The 20,244-nt window shown below is 40.5% G+C and overlaps 1 protein-coding gene across 1 annotated transcript; it reads right to left on the bottom strand.

Annotated features, from left to right (window-relative positions):
• Positions 1–5,453: 5,453 nt before the first annotated feature.
• LOC137268362 (cytidine deaminase-like) lies at positions 5,454–19,878 on the bottom strand. The gene is made up of 5 exons (XM_067802919.1): positions 19,691–19,878; positions 11,345–11,461; positions 10,231–10,342; positions 7,598–7,652; positions 5,454–7,180 (listed from the first exon to the last, which is right to left on the bottom strand). Exons 1-5 carry the CDS (start codon positions 19,707–19,709, stop codon positions 7,034–7,036), a joined length of 450 nt encoding a protein of 149 aa, XP_067659020.1. The 5' UTR covers positions 19,710–19,878; the 3' UTR covers positions 5,454–7,033.
• Between the last annotated feature and the right edge of the window lie 366 nt (positions 19,879–20,244).

Raw genomic sequence — 20,244 nt, forward strand, 5'->3', positions numbered from 1 at the left:
TGGAAATCTGATATATAAGGCGTCACATGTGACAGCACGCGTTGACGAGGGGGATTTAATGAACCCCATGTATGTTACACACTGCAACTGAAGATGTGAAAATAAGAGGTGTGCTGGTAGTGTACCATTTGTACTTTTGGACATATATGTGTGGCCCTGTATACAGAACTTGTACACAGGTCAGTTGAAGTTAAGCAGCGTTGGGCGCGGAGTGTCTTTGGATGGGTGACCGTGTTTGGCAACTTGACAGTTTTCAGGACTCCACTTCTGCCCGACAAAGAAGAACATGAGACATGTGGTCTCACATTAGGCAAGTGAGTTTGTTCAAAATTGCATCTGTTTACCCAGCAGAAAATGGGTACCCGGTTGGATAAGTGACGTGGCTTATACCTCCTAGCGCCCCACAAACACCTTGGGACATCAGGGTAATACTAATCAGCGAATTTGAGCAACCGCAGCAGAGAAAAAATGCACTTAATGCATTATTATTACATGGCCATGAGGTACACTAGCTGCTTTTTGTGAAGGATCATAGCAGTGTTTGCAATTAAGTAAAATCTCATAGACGATGACTGTTTCATTACAACTGATCAATCACCGTAAGTAATTGGGCAGCGTATTTTATGAAATTTCCCTGCTATTTTTGTTCACGCACGAAAGTAAACAAAAAGACATTTAGTTCTTAGGGTCTTGTCTGTTGCACAAACTACATATGCAGACTTCTCATCTTTAAAGCATGACGTATAAGTTAAGAACATAATTTTTTTTGAGTCTTTGAGATAAATTCAGCCATGTCTTGGGACGAGCTTTTAGTGCTTATGTAATGTAACAGTCAAAACTAACCTTGTGAACAATATTCTTAAAGCAGTCAAGTGTTCCAGAATTGTTTGCGTTCGATTATGAGAAATCATGATTGATTGCTTGGTCGTTTAATCACTACGACCAATGATCGATTATTTTTTGTTAATCGGACCACCACTCGGACAAACGCGTCCGTGTGTCTTCCAGATGTTAAATGCACGAGTGTCACGTGCTCTTTGGACCTTGTTTCAGCATCTGAAGCATTTGTGATCAAGCAGATATCGACAACACATAAGCGTTGGTGAATTAGTGAAGAAACACAAAAGCAAAATATCATTGAAAGATTTAATTGGCCTGCTTCAATCACATGTAAATCAAGTAAAATCAATGGTACAGCACAGGCACTTTGTAGAGCAATACAGTGGTATCTCAGACACATTTTATCGGAAAGCAAAGTACATGAACCTGGAGAATCTGGTCGATATATCTATCGGCCGTCAGATTGCTAGGACGAGCACCAGTTTCCGGTGTGGGCGAATGAGATGGCTCCATACAACATTACACTCCATCCACACTTTCTGTATGCAATTTGCCGCGAAGCTTTCACCTCATCGCGATAGACACGGGTCCTTCCGTCTTGTCTGTAGAGCTCGAATCGGGATCCATTGCTGAACCATACGTGTCCCAATCGTCCTTGAGGATATAGTCTGTATGATATACTTTCCCGAAAAAGAAACGCATAGGCAGATATCGACAACACATAAACGTTGATGAATTAATGAATGCTGGTAGTATACAGAGGTGGAGACAGGCCACTACTAATGCTGCTTCTCTTTCTGGTAAAACTATCCACATACCCTGGTGGTATTACATGCATGTGTTTAACGCTTACTAGTATTTGAATACAAATGTGTTATTAGATTTAGCCTTGAAACTTATGCAGAGACATTCTTCTAGTCTTTCTTGCCAGTAATACACTCCTCAAAAAAAAAAAAAAAAAAAAAAAAAAAAAAAAAAATTGGTCCGCTCCAATCATACGTAAATCCAGGAAAATCAACGGTTACAGTATGGAAATTTTGTAGAACAATACAGTGGTATCTCATGCACATGTTATCAGAAAATCAGGCCGTCAGATTGCTAGGACGAGTACCAGCTTGCGGTGTGAGCTAATGAGATTAGAAAGGTATCGTCACAACGCAATAGAACGGAACAGAACAGAACAACGCACCTTCTAGTACAGAAAAGAGCATTCACTTTCGGGCAATAAAAAAGGTTGAAAGAGACTGATCTGAGAGCCAGGAAACCCGATGTCGGGGTCGTTCTACGTCGTCACCATCGCGCTCAGCGTCTCCGTTATCTAAAAGTATCCAATCGGTTGTATAGACATTACCTTCTTCTAAATTGGTGTCAAATTTCATGCACTTAAGTCTATTTGTGGACACGTTATACATATTTGAAATTGTACATTTGCGTACCAGATTTATCGTCTTTGCGTTTCTTTTTTTTTTTTTGACATTATACAACAAACAATACAAAATCACACCTCTACCAGGACGTCTCGGTCGCAACACTGTCTCTCAAAGAACAGTCTAGACCAACATCCTGTGCAGTACCGATAGTGAGGATGCAGTGGAGGCAGCAGTTGTCGTCCTTTGGTGTAGGTGGCGCAACCGGATGTAGTGGCCTTGGGCAGGAGTGGTGACACGTGGTCTACCTGGAAGTGGTTCCATGGCCTCGAAATGGTGCTGGATGAGACATTTAAAAACTCGCAACCTCTGATCTGGACTCTCCAGCTTATAATCCTTCGATGGCGTTGTTCGCCTGAGCTTCGTTCAGTCTTGGCATTGTGAAATCTGTGTTGAGAGTTTTAACCAAAGTGAAGCAAAATCGAGAACCCTGCACATTTGTAGTCCTTTTCGATTTTTTGCACGCGCATACTATGTCTTTGCTTAAGTGGCTTAAAACGACAGCAGTTGCTTTTTTTTGTTACAGTTGTTTTGTTACCCATCTGTGTACAAAGTAATATATTTCCAAACGACTATTGCAATTAAAATGTATTTTGTAAGCTCCGTAACACAACATATTCAGCGTTCGTAAACCTACGTTTCCATATATCTCAGTTTATAAGGGAGTTTTCACTTTTGCGTTACTTTTTTGAAGAGTATACATTGTTGAGATGGGTCATCCGGAATATATTACATGTATTGGGTTTAATATATGCCTTTTATAATGAAAATCCTACTAATCAGAAATTGATATTCTTTATTAACATGCTGTATCCATATTCCGTTACCTGAACCCACTCACTCAGTAACTCACTCATCTAAACCCACAGACTCACTCACCCAAACTCACTCACTCACTCACTCATCTAAAGCCATACACTCACTAACCCTAGGAACATTACATGAAAACACCGTCAAACGCCATTGAGCGAGTGAGTTTAGTTGTACACAGCAGTCAGCGCTCAGCAATATCTGAGCTGTATGGCGTCGGTCTGTAAATAATCGGGTTTGGATCAGATAATCCAGTGATCAACGACATGAGCACCGATCTAAGCAACTGGGATACGGTTTCACCTCTCAATTAAGCCTGGCCACCCTGTCCCGTCAGTTGTCTCTTACGACAAGCGTGGGTTACTGAGAGTGAAGACCAATTCTAACCCGGACCTTCACGGAATGTGCGTTACCAGGTCTTGCATAAGCTACATGCAAGCTAAATATTAAATTTAAGCATCAAACGTAAACGAATTTAATGTATTGGGCTTAAAACTACTGCATGTAAATCATCATCATCATCATCATCATCAGAATTCCCGCGAACGTGGCATTGTTATGTATGTGCATTACCAGGTCTTGCATAAGCTACATGCAAGCTAAATATTAAATTTAAGCATGTTGGCCTTCAAAACATAAACGAATTTAATGTATTGGGCTTAGAACTATTGCATGTAAATCATCATTATCATCATCATCACAATCATCATCATTTATCGTATCATTAAACGCAGTTGCATCAATAGTTGTTGTAACGTTTCAGAATGTCTGTCATACTTTCTCAATATTTCAGTACGCTGAACAGGATGATAACGGTCAAAAGCTTTGTCGGCATTCATTGCAGATTTTACGAGCGCTTCCAAAAGGGACTCCTCGCACGTGTTCAATACAAGAGTACCTTGCTTGTCGCAAGAGGCGACTGCGACTAACGGGATCGTGCGGTCAGGTTCGCTGATTTGGTTGACTCAAGCCATTGTGTTCCAACTGCGTAGATCGATGATGATCACAGGATTCTCTGGTCCAGACTCGATTAGTTACAGCTTTCCCAACAGCCCATCCCCCCACGCCCACAAAAAGTGTGTGACATGTGTGAACTAAATCAGCGAGCTTGACCACTCGGCAGTCGCCTCTTACGACACGCATAGTGGCCTTTTATCTCAAGCATGAGTTGCTGAAGGCCTATTGTACTCCTGGCCTTATTGGGCGGGAACCATAGTACAAGGGTTTTTTCTGGAGTCTTCCCTTTCTATAGCACCATGTTCCCTTGCTGTAATCTTCACGTTCCATTGACAATAATCGCAACGTTCCCTAGACAACGATCTTCGCGTTCCTTTGACAGTGATCCTTACTTTCCCTAAGACAACGATCTTCACGTTTCCTTGACAACGATCTTCGCGTTCCCTTGACAATAATCCTTACTTTCCCTTGACAACGATCCTCAAATCTCCATGACAATAATCTTCACGTTCCTTTGACAAGAATCTTCCAATTCCCTGGACAATAATCTTCACGTTCCCTTGACAACAATCTTCAAGTTCCCTAGACAATAATCTTCACGTTACCTTGACAACAATCTTCACGTTGCCATGACAGTGATCTTCACGTTCCCTCGCAATAGCTCTCCCTTTTGTACTGAAGGACTTTCGAGGTCTCTCGTTTTATGAGCTCCATCTTCCAATGTTTCAAAGAGCATTGTATGGACTTTGCTCGAGAGTCGTTTGATAAGATTTCGAAAATGCCAAGCTCTTTACAGTTTTCCACAGGTTTCAAAGACAGATATTAGACATTCAAAATTTGACTTATCACTGGCAATTCTTTCAATGAACAAATATTTGGTGTTAAATCATGCAAGAAATGGATATAGCAGGAACTGTACAATGGACTTCATTGTTAATACTCTGCACCTGCTGCTCTCAAATATACGAGTAGAACATGCAGGGAAAGTCTGAACAGTGTTGATTTTAATCAGCTGCATACGAACAACTGCTGATAAAAATGTGTGTGCCACGGTTCGTATTGTTCACTTGTATATCTTTATTTAACGTAGAAATATTCCAGGTGGAACTGTAGATACTACAACCCATTGTTAAACTTGTTTGCTAAACTGTTTTCGCCTTGGATTTCCTGAGATGGGCTAGATTTAACTGACTGACTGACTGTTTGAGCGAGTTGGTGAGTGAGTGTGTCAGTGAATGAGTGTGGTTTTATGATGCTTTTAGCAGTATTCCAGCGATATCATAGCGGGGGACACTAGACATAGGGTTCACATATTGCACCCATGCGGGCAATCGAACCCGGGTCTTCGGCGTGAGGAGTGAATACTTTAAACACCTGCTACCCCACCGCCCCTTAATAGCAATAAGAAAGTACACAAGAAATCTTCGATGACAGGCGTCATCACGTATATCTTCTTTAATGGGGAACAAATCAAACGTACAAAAGGCAATTTTCCCAAAAAATGTTTAATCAACACATATATATATGAACAACACCCGTCTCCCTGTTTTACACATTTTTGAAACCATGCATGCACAGTTTCATCCTATATATTCTGATTATGATAAACAAGGTGTCTCCACAGTACATGAGCAGAGTAGAATATTCAGGACAGAAGTCTTGGAAGTCACGGAAACACGTTACCTACAGTAAGCACCTACCACACTTGGTGTAAACTCGATTTATGCCTCCAATGTCATGGATTCCATACAAAGCTGCTAGCGGTTGATTCGAATCTTAGACATTTGCCAAACGCCCATACATCGGAATTTGGCTCTGTATGAACCAGAACCCTCGCAGTGCTACCTGTAATGAACTCCTAGTCCCACGATTCTATACTGGAACGTTTCCGGGATTCACACATGAATAAAATATTATATACCATATTCTATGATATATGCATGCTACTTGATGTACAGCTGTGGGAGTCATACATTGGAGTTGAAACGTAGAATGAACTAAAGCTACATTACAGGAACCAATCTTTCATAATCTTTCATAATCAAGGAACTTTGTTCGTTGTCTCGGAACTTGGATAATTCGATTTTTCTCGTCAACATAACATAGTCGTGTTGTTGTTGAAATACTGCCTTATTCACTCTAAGTAATACATTGACAGACTTCAATAAATAAATTAATGCCAGATGAGTGAGTGAGTGAATGAGTGAGTGTGGTTTTACGTCGCTTTCAACAATATTCCAGCAATACGGCGGGTGACACCGGAAATGGGCTTCACATATTGTACCTTTCGTCGGGAATCGAACCCGGATCTGCGTCGTGACGAACGGACGCTTTAACCACTAGGCTACCCCACCGCCCCCTTGCAAGATGAACATTCTAGTCATCCAATCAGAGTAGAGACTTTTTGACTCTCGGTACGAGTGAACGAAACATTCAAACAAGCGTATTATATTTTCTGTTTGTATAACATAACCGGATAGATTCGAATGCGGCAGAATATGTATTATTTTAGTTTTTGACAGGTTATACATCGGGTCGTTTTCGAGCCCCATGACATCTGTACCAAAAGGGTGTACTGGAGTGCATTAGTGTTGTATGGCGTGTTCTTTAGCAAAGAATTTGGGAAAACAAAATTGCCAAGACATTAAAGGGTACGCTGCTAAATCACATTGATCTATGTTCACTCAGTGCTAGTTCAAGGTCAGGCCTGATCGTGACGGAGACTGAATGAGTGAGTGAGTTTAGCTCTACGCCACTTTTCGCATATTCTGACAATTTCACCGCGGGGGACATCAGAAATGGACTTCACCCATTTTACCCATGTTAGGAGTGACTAGCGAGCGCTTTGACCACGACCCCACCGCCCGAGACTGAATGATAAGCGTCTGATACACCTATAGAGAAGAGCACAAATCGGAAATATACCACAAATGATAATATATGCCACCATATTGCTTCACTTAAGGACACAAGGTCACACACTTAAAGATAACAGTTCTTTAAGAATGACCAGCTGTGTTTCTTGCAGGAACTCTCTCGCTTTGAAGGTCGGTAGGAACAAAAGCTAAGGGAAGTAACTCCTTAACTTTCATTACTTTGTACGTCATATCCGGTTTCGTCATATACATATCCCAGTCCACACCAAACTGAAACAAATGGAAATAGTTCATCACCTGAAAAGTATTGACAGTTACCATGTCAATCACACTGATTATTGTAACAGAAACAAGAATAATAACACTGATAAAAGACAAAGAGGGGTTAGTGCTCAAACGTTGTTTTCTCTTAGAGGCAATGTAGAATATGATCTCTGGTCATATCCTCAACCTACCCTAAATGACAAAATCCACATACACCTAACATTTTCTTCAAATGCACTTTCGGACAAAGATTAAGATTTTCTGTAAACACCTCAGATTTTGTGTAAACACCTCAAGGCTCTCCTCCACACTACTATTTTCATGCAGGTAAAATAGTACGGTTCGGCAAAAGAGCCCAGTGCAAGCCTCGTGTGGAATGGCTCACTTCCAAGCCTGCCCAGAGATGATACTGATAACACTCACCTCGGCCAGGGACTGTCGACAAACACCACAAGGCACAATCATGTCTTTCATGTCACTGTGAACGAGACGAGGACTGAATTAATATCAATACGTTATTAATCATCACTATGCAAATATCAGTATGTCATACACTCCATCTGAGTCAAAATCTCACCATCCGGTTCCCTACCGATGAAATCAGCATCGCACGTGACTCTCGCTTACCTGGCTGTTACTTGAGCTGTTCCTACTACTTGTCACAAATCTTGTAGTATCACAGGCAAACTGTAGCGCAAATGGGATTACGCAACGTAGAGAAAAAGACCAGTCTTCATATATGCGAGCGAAGCGAGCAAAGGTTGGCAACGCACTTCCCTCGCTTCGTTTCAAAATCTATTTTTCAAGTAAAAAAAAAATATCGCCACCATCAAAGGTACACTCCCATTTCCTCAGTAGGTTGTGCTCTGAGATTTCCAACCCCATATTTAATAATTACTCGCGTGAAGTATGTTTTATTCAACATTTTAAGCGCAACTTGTGGTACATCATATTTTATTTTGACAAGAAAAATATTTTTTGAACGGAAGCGATGGAGGTGCTTTGCCGTTTCGCTGGCATATATGAAGACTGGTCCTATTCTCTACGCTGCGTAATTCCATTTGCGCTACAGTTTGCCTGTGTTCCAATTTACTTGGGCGTTGTGTGAGTCAGTTATCAGTTTTAGAGTTAGAGTGCAATTCATTGGGGGAGATTTTGACTCTGATGGTCTGTAAGTAGAACTGGAAAATGCTACAGGTTACGTTCATCGTCACTTCTTATTTGGATATTAATGTTAATGTACTTAAAACCGACATATATTTCCACACCAGAATGCTAACTGTCTTTTGTTTCCAAAGGTACAGTATGTGAAGCCCATATCTGGTGTCCCCGGCAGTGATATTGCTGGAATATTGCTAATGCGGCGTAAAACCATACTCACTCACTGTCAACAATCCAGTCTGACCAGAAACAGCTGCTGTTCACAATCCAAGCAACCAGTAATCGGTTCTTATCGTAAACGGCCGCGCACAGGATTGGGTGGCCAGGTTCGTTGACTTGACTGACACATCCCAGTTCCGTAGATTGAAGCTCATGCGGTGCAAGCTCGGTTACTTAAAGACCACTAAGATACAGTTTGGATGTCACTGTAGAAATGAGTGACTGAGGTCTGTTTTACGCCGCATTTCCATTATTATCAGCCAGATATACTTTTCACACATTTTACTCATGTAAGGAATACAACCCGGGTTTTCGGAGTGTCGAGCGAACGCTTTCACCACATAAGACCGTCTCACTGCCCATTTACAGATGTACTCGTGCAGATTCAGGTTACATGCTTGTCGTAAGAGACAACTAATGGGATCGGTGGTCAGGCTGGCTGACTTGGTTGGCTCATGTCATCGGTTCCCATTGCGTAGATTGATGCTCATGCTGTTGATCACTGGACTGTCTTCTCCAAACTCGGTTATTTACAGATTTGCGCGATGTAGCTTGAATATTGCTGTGTGCAGCGTAAAACTAAACTAACTCACTCACTTTACAGGCGTACACCCAATTCTTAGGTTCTCGCTGCCATAAAGCTGAAATATTGCTGAGTGCGGCGGTAACAACAAACAAACCAACTAACCTATATTTTGTCATTTTTCTGAGCTGCTGAGTACCCAACTAAAGTACTCATGGAAATTGAAACAAGATAGTTTGGGGCTTTTATTTGTTTCTTATTTCATTTGAATAGGTACTTTAGACAAACAAGAGGTATGGTTTTTCCAACGAGATTATTAAATGTGGTTCAATAGGTTCAATAAATACCTATCCCGTGAACAAGCATGAAAAATGTATTGAAAAAGTCAAGATGAATGGTACACTACGATGTTCATAGAATATTTCATGTATTCGTACCTATGGAGAGTGTGTCTTATTTGCAACCTACAGCTAGCACCACCTCATCTATTTCGGGTTATTTAGAAAAAAAGGTTAAAAACAATAGTTACGCCCCCCTCCATCCACCCAAAACGCCACCCCATCCACCCCCGCAAAAAACGAAAAACAAAAACAAAACAAAAAAACCCAAACAAACAAACAAACAACAACAACAACAACATCAACAACAACAACAACAACAAACAGCAATGTAATATTTAACAATCACACTTTGGTAGTGTTCAAACGCCCCAAACCATTTTATTTCTGTTTCCGTGAGTACTTATAGCTGCCATTGCCTATTGTCTAATATGAAATTATTAACTTCTTCCTAATGTGTCACCGTGTTAGCTGTGACTCCGTTGCCAACTAATCACAGTTTTAAGGAAATTAGTTTCCAGTTTTAATATCTTCTCACTGTTTTAACCCGTGAAGGTCCCGGGGTAGAATAGGCCTTCAGCAACCCATGCTTGCCATAAAAGGCGACTCAGCTTGTCGTAAGAGGCGACTAACGGGATCGGGTGGTCAGGCTCGCTGACTTGGTTAACACGTCATCGGTTCCCAATTGCGCAGATCGATGCTCATGTTGTTGATCACTGGATTGTCTAGTCCAGACCCGATTATTTACAGACCGCCGCCATATAGCTGGAATATTGCTGAGTGCGGCGTAAAACTAAACTCACTCACTGTTTTACCTTGCAATGGCAATGGCTGTGAACCTCCGGTGACCTTCTGAAACGGCCTTGACAATGGCTGTCCTCTCGGCGCAAATCGACAGACCATATGATGCGTTTTCAACGTTACAACCTGGACACACAAAATAACATGACATAATACTGAGTCCAGTAAGATGAACGAAATTAACGTGTTCACGTTCCCTGCTGGCTTGACATGTCATCTGGGGTGTTTCTCTAGTCCTCCCTGCAGTGCTAAAGCCTTAGACGAGTCAAGTCTCAATCTCCCCTGGTCGGAATATCTGGTCTGTCGTGGACTCCTTTTCAATGTAATAGGTTTGCTTGTTACAGTCAAAATTATACATATTGAGAGACAAGGCTTTTGTCTAGGTTCCGTCTTGATAATGACTCCTTAGAACTGCCGCGCAGAGAGAGCCAGGAACCAGTTCAACCAGTTCACTGGTTCTCCTGACAATCAACTAGAATCGCCATAAGCTGTAGTAGCGACTGAATGAAATATTTCTGGCATTCACTAATTTTTTAATATTCCTCAAATGTATATTACATTATTTTACATTTACATTTACATTTATACAGAGGCACGTTCAACGTATGTCCAGATGTGTAGTTCCTCTCTAAATACTAAACAAAGTGCCCGAAGCGTTTTTGATCGCCCTATAGCTACCCAAATTTCGAAAGAATGAAATGAACGTTGATGTTTATGTCTGTCTTTTTGTTTTGTTTTTTAAACTGGACATAAAAAACCCCACTGTTCCATCTTTTTTGCTCTTCAGTATATATTAAATTTCGGGCGTCCGTTCCCTTTTTTCTCTTGTCGGATCGGTTCACCCTGCAAGCTCGGAAGTCGGCAAGTGCTGAACATGATCCCATTGGGGGCGGTGGGGTAGCCTAGTGGTTAAAGCGTTCGCTCGTCACGCCGAAGACCCGGGTTCGATTCCCCAAATGGGTACAATGTGTGAGGCCCATTTTCTGGTGTCCCCCGCCGTCATATCGCTGGAATGCTGCTAAAAGCAGCGTAAAACCAAACTCACTCACTCAGTATGATCCCATTAACATTCGAGTAACAGAATGTCGTCCGCTAGCCTGCCTAGGAAGGGCGATAACGCTGATCTACCTGTGAACATAGTTCCGTCTTCTGTTAGCAGGGCTGCGCCGACTGGGAATTTGCTGTAGGGGCAGTACGCCATTTCCTTCATCTCATGACAAGCCTTCAGGATCTTTTGAAGTTGTTCTGGAACAAAACGCGGTACGTGGATAGTTACGATCAAGTAATGTGGTGATATGAGTTGAAACAGTTTTTCACTTCGGTTAAACATCTACGATAACCGCTCTCATTAAAACAGCGCTGGCACTGACATGCTGCTCTACGGAAACGCTGAGGGGACATGAGTAGAAGAATTTATTAAATTTGTTTTGTATTGTGCACACGAGGTACTAAAATGTGAGTTAGTGAGTGAGTTAATTAGCTGTGAGTGAGTGTAGGTTTTTCTGAGTGAGTCTGTGGGTTTGGGTGAGTGAGTGGGTTTGTGTGAGTGAGTGGATTTCGATGGGTGAGTGAGTAGTTTGTGAGTAAGTGAGTTTGAGCGAGTCAGTGAGTGAGTGTAAATCAACTGTATCATCAGCGTCTGTTCCAGACATGAAACAATTACTACCACGGACATCAGTATGGTGTTGTCAAACTTTCACTGGAACTCAGTGAAAATAAAATTAAATTTGAAATGGCCACAATGGCTACTGATGGTAGTTCGTTATAACAGTATTCGAGTCTGACAAAAATATACAGCAAAGGTCCAGGAACAAAAGGTTCGTTACATCCATCAGTTCGTTATAACAGTAATAACGGTATTCGAGTCTGACAAAAATATACAGCAAAGGTCCAGGAACAAAAGGTTCGTTACATCCATCAGTTCGTTATAACAGTAATAACGGTATTCGAGTCTGACAAAAATATACAGCAAAGGTCCAGGAACAAAAGGTTCGTTACATCCATCAGTTCGTTATTAGCGAGGCGGTCGGATAGCCAAGTAGTTAAAGCGTTGGCTTGTCACCGGGTTCGGTTCCCCAAATGGGTACAATGTGTGGATTCCATTTCTGGTGCCCCCCGCCATGATATTGCTGGAATATTGCCAAAATCGGCTTAAAACCATACTGACTTACTCACCCACTCGTCATAAACGTAGCTTTCTGTATTTGCTTAATTAGGTGGGGTGTTACTTAGCTGACGATCAAATATTGCAAGACTTCTATTTTTTTTAAAAAAATGTGTTTTTAACATCGCGTTTAACATCGCCACATACAACCATCAGAGCGAGCTAGAAACCCACAATCTCCATGGACAAATATTATTTACAAGGATAATTCTGATATACACAATGCCTTTTAGAAGAGATCAAATATACCATTCTGATGACCGAGTCTGGATAAGATAGACACTCTTAAATTGAAGTCCCCAGGTAAAGCAAGCACTTATGCCAGTGTCTATTGTATAAATACCTTAACCTCGTCTTACTTATGAACCAAACCCTCTCTCGGAGGAATAAAAGTATGTATATGCATATGCATAATATTGTTAAAAGGGGCGTAAACTCCCACTCATTCACTCTAAATGCCACCCGGAAATGAACCTTTACAGTGTATTGCCTGGTCGTATGGTGCCTTGATTCTCTCTAACAATACATTGAGATGATTTGGACTTCAGTGATCCCAGACGCCACATTTAACATTAATTCAACTGATAATTCTGAAAAGAACGGAGAATCCAGGTTGGAATTTGTGTCGGGAAAATTGGTTAAAATCTCATAATTGTTGATTGGGTCATTACAACCGATCAATCATCGAAAAAACTGGTTAGCGTAATATTGTTTTAGATTTTCCAATTCAGGTTGTTATTGCAGACAAATATAACAGGATGCAACTTGATCCATTAAAATCGTTTAGTGGCTGCGACCATTCTTCGAGTATTTCAGTTAATCGGAACACCAAAATCGAGAATATTTTGGAATATGTTCGTGGCAGTCGGGTAATCTAGTGCTTAAAGCGTTCACTCCTCTCGCTGAAGGGACGGGTTCGATTCCCCATATGGGTACTACGCGTGATGCCCATTTCACTGAGTCACTGACTAACAAGAATTCGTCAAACAACAAACAGCTTAGGTCTTGTGATATATGACGATAGGAAATTGTCCTTGAAGTCAGGAGATGAGAGTTTTGATTGCTGTAGAAACCAATATTGGACCCACGGGGTCAATTGGAAAAACACAAGACTCAGACTGATAATACATATATAAGCCGCTTGTCATAATTCAGTGCTTTATGGACCATCCTGCCAAAATGTTAAAAAGAAATACTGGCGGTATTCTTTCTCACCTGAATATAAAGTGCACAAATTGAAATGTCGTCCACGATAACCTAAGCTATCTGCATGCATATTTAAATGTTTTCTAGATAGGTGAAAGGAACTTCAGGCAACGGCCAGAGGAGAAACTACCCATGCAACCATTATGCTCGCAAGGTCAGGTACATATCTGAGAAGTAGCTGTTTTAGAGGTAGATGTGCGTTTCGGGAGACAATTATTACCAACGAGAAAAGAGTTGCGAAAGCATTGTTTGTTAGAGACAAAGGGTAGCCTAGTGGTAGAGTTCGTCACGCCGAAGACCTGGCCTCGATTTCTCGAAACAAAGTTAAGTCTGAGTTTTGACTTAAGTTAGAGTTTTTACTCAAATTTGAGAAAATACTTTTCCTAGAATGTACTGAAATTGATATCAAACTCAAGAATAGTAGACAGATTGAGTTTTGTGAACATATTGCTTAAGTTGTTGGGGCATGTTTATTTTAAAACTGCAGATGAGAAAATTTCAGCTGATTCAAATTGTCAAAGTCAGTTAGAAAACTTAAGTTTGTTTCGAGAAATCGGGGCCTGAATGTCAGTCCCGAGAACGGGTACAATGTGTGAAGCCCATTCCTGGTGTTACCGCCGCCGTAATATCTATAGAATATTTCTAAAAGCGGCGTAAAACCGTACTCACTCACTCGATCAGTCAGTATCACGTGAGTGAATGAGTGAGTATGGTTTTACGCCGCTTTTAACAATATTCCAGCAATATCACGGCGGGGTACACTGGAAATGAGTTTCACACATTGTGTCCATGAAGGGAATAGAACCTGTGACTTCAGCGTGACGCTTTAACCACTAGGCTACCCCACCACCCTGAGTAATACAAGAGAAAACCGTAAAGAGTATACATAAATAAAAGTAACAGTCACTTTTCATTCAGCAATAAGTACTTGGCATTGCTATTTTTTTTAAAATATCGCCCAATAACCTTGACCTGAAAACCAAACGGCTCAATATAGAAGCCTAGCGTCTCGTTAACGCCTGCAAGAACTGGGTTCCGCCTAACACTGACCCCATATCTAGTAACAAATATAGAAAGATAAGAGGGTGCGGACTAATATATAACACATGTCAAAAAACATGCTGGCGACCTTAACAATACCACCGTTATCGGAAAGTACTTGTAAATAGTACTGGTAGCGTGAGTCTAACAACCAGTACTGTTGGCATGGAAGCGAGAATACAGTTGACGTCTTTTCTCAGTACATACTGATAACCGAATTCTGGTTACAATGTTGTGTTAAGCTCGCTTTGTGCATCGGGGCCCAGATTTAGAAAGTATGCACAGTGTAGTCACCTAACGTTTCGTTACAACAGTGACTGGGAGAGTATGTTTAGTTTTATGCCGCAATATTCTAGCAATATGGCTGTGCTCTGTCAATAATAGTGTTTGGACCACACCGTCCAGTGATCAACATCATCATAAATGTGCCTTGTAGATATTGTGAATCAGAGTTTGGGAGGTCGTGGGCGGAGGGTATCGGTCACCAGTAATGGCTGTAATGAGTGAGTGAGTGAGTGAGTGAGGGGATAGACGTCCTGTTTGAACGTGATACACGTGTACCCACCAAGCTAGTCTTGGGTTTGAATCCAAAGTGATCTGTGTGTTATGACCCCGTTTTTTTGCTTGTGTTACAGGTCTGTACCGCATTCAGCAATAGTCTATCTATATGGCGGCGACCTGTAAATCTACACCGCATCCATTGCAAGAAAGAAGTTGTCTAGCCACAAAAGTGTTCATCCTCATCATACCAACTTCTAAAATGCCACTTAAAGAAGAGGCCTGTAAATAATCGACACTGGAGCAGACATTCCAGTGATCAACATCATGAGCATCGATCTAAGTGATTGGGGTGGCATGGGTAAAAAAGTCAGCGACCTAAGTGGACCAAGTATTGGTTGCTGTAAGCCAATTCGAACGCCGATATCGCGGTTAGCTGTACACGAAAAAGATTTAAAGCATAGCAGCACAGGGGACTAATTGTTACTTGTAAACACTGATTACTCGAGCATCGGAATAATTAATTATGGTCTTTTGTTAAAAAATCAGATGCAGATTACAGATCGGTAAGACTCACACTATCAATACTACTTTAGACATAATTGTCTGATGAACACCATCAACATGCGCCCCCTTGCGGACCAAACACATCAGGATTCATAACTGTTTTCCGAGAGCTTTCAGCGAGAGAGAATTTCGCACACGTGTTTAACTTTCACAAAGAAATAAAATTAAGAATTGAGAACTTGTGAAAAATTGAAAATGTAAGTGTAATTAGAGACTTCCAACCCTTCTGTGCATATATAAAATGTTTGCATTACAGTGTTAGTCATAACAAGTAAATGTAATTAGAGACTTTGAACCCTTCTGTGCATATATAAAATGTTTGCATTACAGTGTTAGTCATAACAAGTAAATGTAATTAGAGGCTTTGAACCCTTCTGTGCATATATAACATGTTTGCATTACAGTGTTAGTCATAACAAGTAAATGTAATTAGAGACTTTGAACCCTTCTGTGCATATATAACATGTTTGCATTACAGTGTTAGTCATAACAAGTAAATGTATTTAGAGACTTTGAACCCTTCTGTGCATATATAACATGTTTGCACTACAGTGTTAGTCATAACAAGTAAATGTAATTAGAGACTTTGAACCCTTCTGTGCATATATAACATGTTTGCATTACAGTGTTAGTCATAACAAGTAAATGTAATTAGAGACTTTGAACCCTTCTGTGCATATATAAAATGTTTGCATTACAGTGTTAGTCATAACAAGTAAATGTAATTAGAGACTTTGAACCCTTCTGTGCATATATAAAATGTTTGCATTACAGTGTTAGTCATAACAAGTAAATGTAATTAGAGACTTTGAACCCTTCTGTGCATATATAAAATGTTTGCATTATGTTGTTAGTCATAACAAGTAAATGTAATTAGAGACTTTGAACCCTTCTGTGCATATATAAAATGTTTGCATTACAGTGTTAGTCATAACAAGTAAATGTAATTAGAGACTTTGAACCCTTCTGTGCATATATAAAATGTTTGCATTACAGTGTTAGTCATAACAAGTAAATGTAATTAGAGACTTTGAACCCTTCTGTGCATATATAAAATGTTTGCATTACAGTGTTAGTCATAACAAGTAAATGTAATTAGAGACTTTGAACCCTTCTGTGCATATATAAAATGTTTGCATTACAGTGTTAGTCATAACAAGTAAATGTAATTAGAGACTTTGAACCCTTCTGTGCATATATAAAATGTTTGCATTACAGTGTTAGTCATAACAAGTAAATGTAATTTGAGACTTTGAACCCTTCTGTGCATATATAAAATGTTAGCATTATTGCACAAACTTTAAAACCAGGGTCTATCAAAGGTGTCGGTTCGGAATCTATACTGGACGAAAGTAGTTTGGAATATATGCAAATTTTGAAATCATTTGATAAAGATCTATTTATTCATTGATACACTGATAAAATATCAATCATGAAAATACCAATGTCCCTAACTCATTTTGTCCTGTACAGTTAGCCTATTCCTATAAGTGGTCGCAGCGATCATCTACAGCTTGCTTCATTAAGGGCTGTCCTCTCACATTAGGCTGGGACAGAGTGATGTAATGTTGTAAATTGTTCTAAATGGTGTAATCAGACGTCCCCCCTATCGAATTCCATGTTATTGCTTTAGATGTACTCAATGTCAAGGCACCCCACGGCGTGGCGCTGTGACACTCTGGCGACCGGATGTAGCCTTAAGAGTTCATATCCGGTTGTGATATTACGTATTCTTCAGAAAGATACTGCGTAACGTTCACATTTCACACCAGGCAGTGAATATAGGACACTTCTTATGCTAATTGCAGGACAATTGAAAACCAGATGCTGGTTGACGAGTTGATCTAATTTCTGGGTGTAAAGAGTACCATGTCGAATTCAGTGGTTTGTGGTGAAAGAGGTACGTACACCGTGTTTATAGATTTACACATGAAAGTCATGAAATTTAGTTAACAATATTGAATGTACAAAACCGTTATTACATAATGATTTTATGATGACAGTGGAAAACATAAGTGGTAACAGATGTAAAAAACTATTCTTGGTTTGGAAATATACGGTATAAGAAAGGGTAAAGAGTCTCGTCCACATTTTCTGTTTATCAACAAAACAACGACTGACATGTATATTCAGAATTGGACAGATCGCCTATCTCTGTTTAATACATTTATAGGCCCTTAATACATTAAGTTTATTATTTTTTTGCGATGTTCTGCGCTATTTATTCACAGCTATAGTAGACATATGCATGTAGGCATCAAACGTAAGAAAGGAATCCACCATCTGTGTTCTTTAAACCTGACTGAAGACGAGTATAACAGAATATCTAGATACGTTTTATCCTTCTCAATGAGTAAATGCCACGTATTATTATCTAGATCTCCGGGGCTGTGGGGTAGCGTAGTGTCTTCGTTACACACCCGGGTTGGATTCCCCTCGTCAGCCCATTTCTGGTGTCCACGACCGTAATATTGCTGAAATATTGCTGAACGCGGCGTAAAACTACACTCACTCAAGCTATAAACGAATAATCAACCGTTCAGTAACATTTTTCTGAGAATTGACCAAATGCCTTCTCCTTTCTCCTTTGAGGCTTGTCATGGCGCTCTTTGTCAACGTGAATAATAGACTGGTGACCTGTCTACTGAATAAACTTCAGATCTGTATGTAGGAACTGACCTCTCTGCGCATTACGTTTTCCATGCGCTTACAACTGGCTCATAAATATATTCCAGATAGTCGGTAGCCCAGTATTTCCTTGTACAGTGCATATTACAGACCTATTATTCTGCGTCTTACGTACTTTCGTTTTTCCGTGGACGTTAAACGTGGCGCCCGTTCCTTTGAAGCTGGTATAGGAAATCGTTAGCGCTGACCCAGAAATAATTTTACTTGCATGTGAACGAAGAACAGGTCACAAACGCGTTACGAAAGCTAACTCAGGGCGATAGCGTTACGTGCGCAAACGTTCGCATTAAGAATTTGGCTTACGTCGCTTTTGCAAAATTCCAGCAATAACACATTGGGGGATGGGTTTCACACATTGTAACAATGTTGGGAATCAAACCCGGGTGTTAAGCGTGACGAGCGAACGCTTTAATCACTTGGCTACCCCACCGCCCCAGGGACCAAATTCACTAACCTCGGAATAACGTCATTCTAAAATGCAGAAGTGGCACTTCTAGTGATGAACGTGACCAGAGTGCCGTCGTACAAAACAACCTTAACGCTAACACACCCTTAAGCCTATGTTGTGGTATGGGAGTTGCGGTCACCTTAGCGCTAAGATCGCGTAGCACGAATGTTGGAATTCTTTTGTTAAAGTATGGGAGGTACGGTGATAACATTAAGCTGGGGAACACGGCCTTGGCTCAACTATACTGAGGGAAACAAATCTGGGAACATCACTCAATCGTACCTAGTTATTTCCAGACAGTCACCCTCAGTGCAATGCAAAACGTGCGAAATACCTGATAGAGAATACTGGACCAATTATGATTTGTACGTTCCTTTATTTCTTCTCCTCAGTATACAAGCATTCAGTGATCTCCGACATACGACAAAGACCAAAGACCGCAAGGCTCAATTTACACATTCCCTCTCAGACAGTCACAGCACATTCAAGATCTATTTTCACATAAAATGTCGTTTTCATGTAGAAAAATTTAGTGATCATGATAAATTATTCATTATCAATATCAATGTTTCAAGTATGACAACCACTAGGCAACAACCTAAAATTCGCGATTTATATGCGATATATGTTGGTTATATTATATAATTATTTATTATGGCTTGATAAACAAGAATAAAAATTATCGCCACAGATGCCAGATAAAGACACCTCAAATTATAACAGATTATAAATACATATATAACCCTACAAACATTCCCAGGACAGCAAAACAACAACAAACAACAGGCAAACAACAAATGAAAGTAAACCTGAATGTTCAATAACTATGAACTTGTATGTTGACAAGCTGTTTAAAGGTTACCTTCGCTGTATTCAGGCATGGCTGTGTCTGTATCGTGGACGGTTGTTGTCGAAGATATCTGCCAAGTGTCGACCTGGAATCTCCAGGCAATTTATCAGGAATACTCGGTCACGTGATGTGGGCACATGTACATAGTATGTTTATATACCAGCTGGTAACATGTCATTGATGTATGCCCTTTAGGATATGATTTGTCACTGTAGTACAATTTCCTAGAAAATCCGCGCCGTTTCCTATAACATATGACGCAATGTGTTTACGTGCCTTGTGCTCTGCATTGTGATAGGGGATTGGGTTGGGTTGTTGTTGATGGTTTAAAAGGACCGTGTCCAATACTAGAAAGTGAGTCTATCGCTTGTTGTTGTTTTTGCTGTCTGTCTGTCTGTCTGTCTGTCTGTCTGTCTGTCTGTCTGGTTGGATTTACAAGGACTGTGTCCGATATTGAGAGAGTAGACTTGGGTTATTGCTTTTTTTTGTTGTTGTTGTGGATGATGATGATGATGATGATGATGATGATGACGACGATGATGATGATGACGGTGACGGTGACGACG

This window comes from Haliotis asinina, chromosome 16, assembly GCF_037392515.1.
Source record: "Haliotis asinina isolate JCU_RB_2024 chromosome 16, JCU_Hal_asi_v2, whole genome shotgun sequence".
Taxonomy (NCBI): domain Eukaryota; kingdom Metazoa; phylum Mollusca; class Gastropoda; order Lepetellida; family Haliotidae; genus Haliotis; species Haliotis asinina.

Excerpts from the sequence above, each read along its gene's own strand:
- LOC137268362 (XM_067802919.1), bottom strand. Across the intron at positions 7,653-10,230 it reads ACAGCCATTGCCATTGCAAG|TGACATGAAAGACATGATTG; the intron begins GTAAAACAGTGA and ends TCTCGTTCACAG. Across the intron at positions 7,181-7,597 it reads GTCGACAGTCCCTGGCCGAG|TTTGGTGTGGACTGGGATAT; the intron begins GTGAGTGTTATC and ends CATTTGTTTCAG.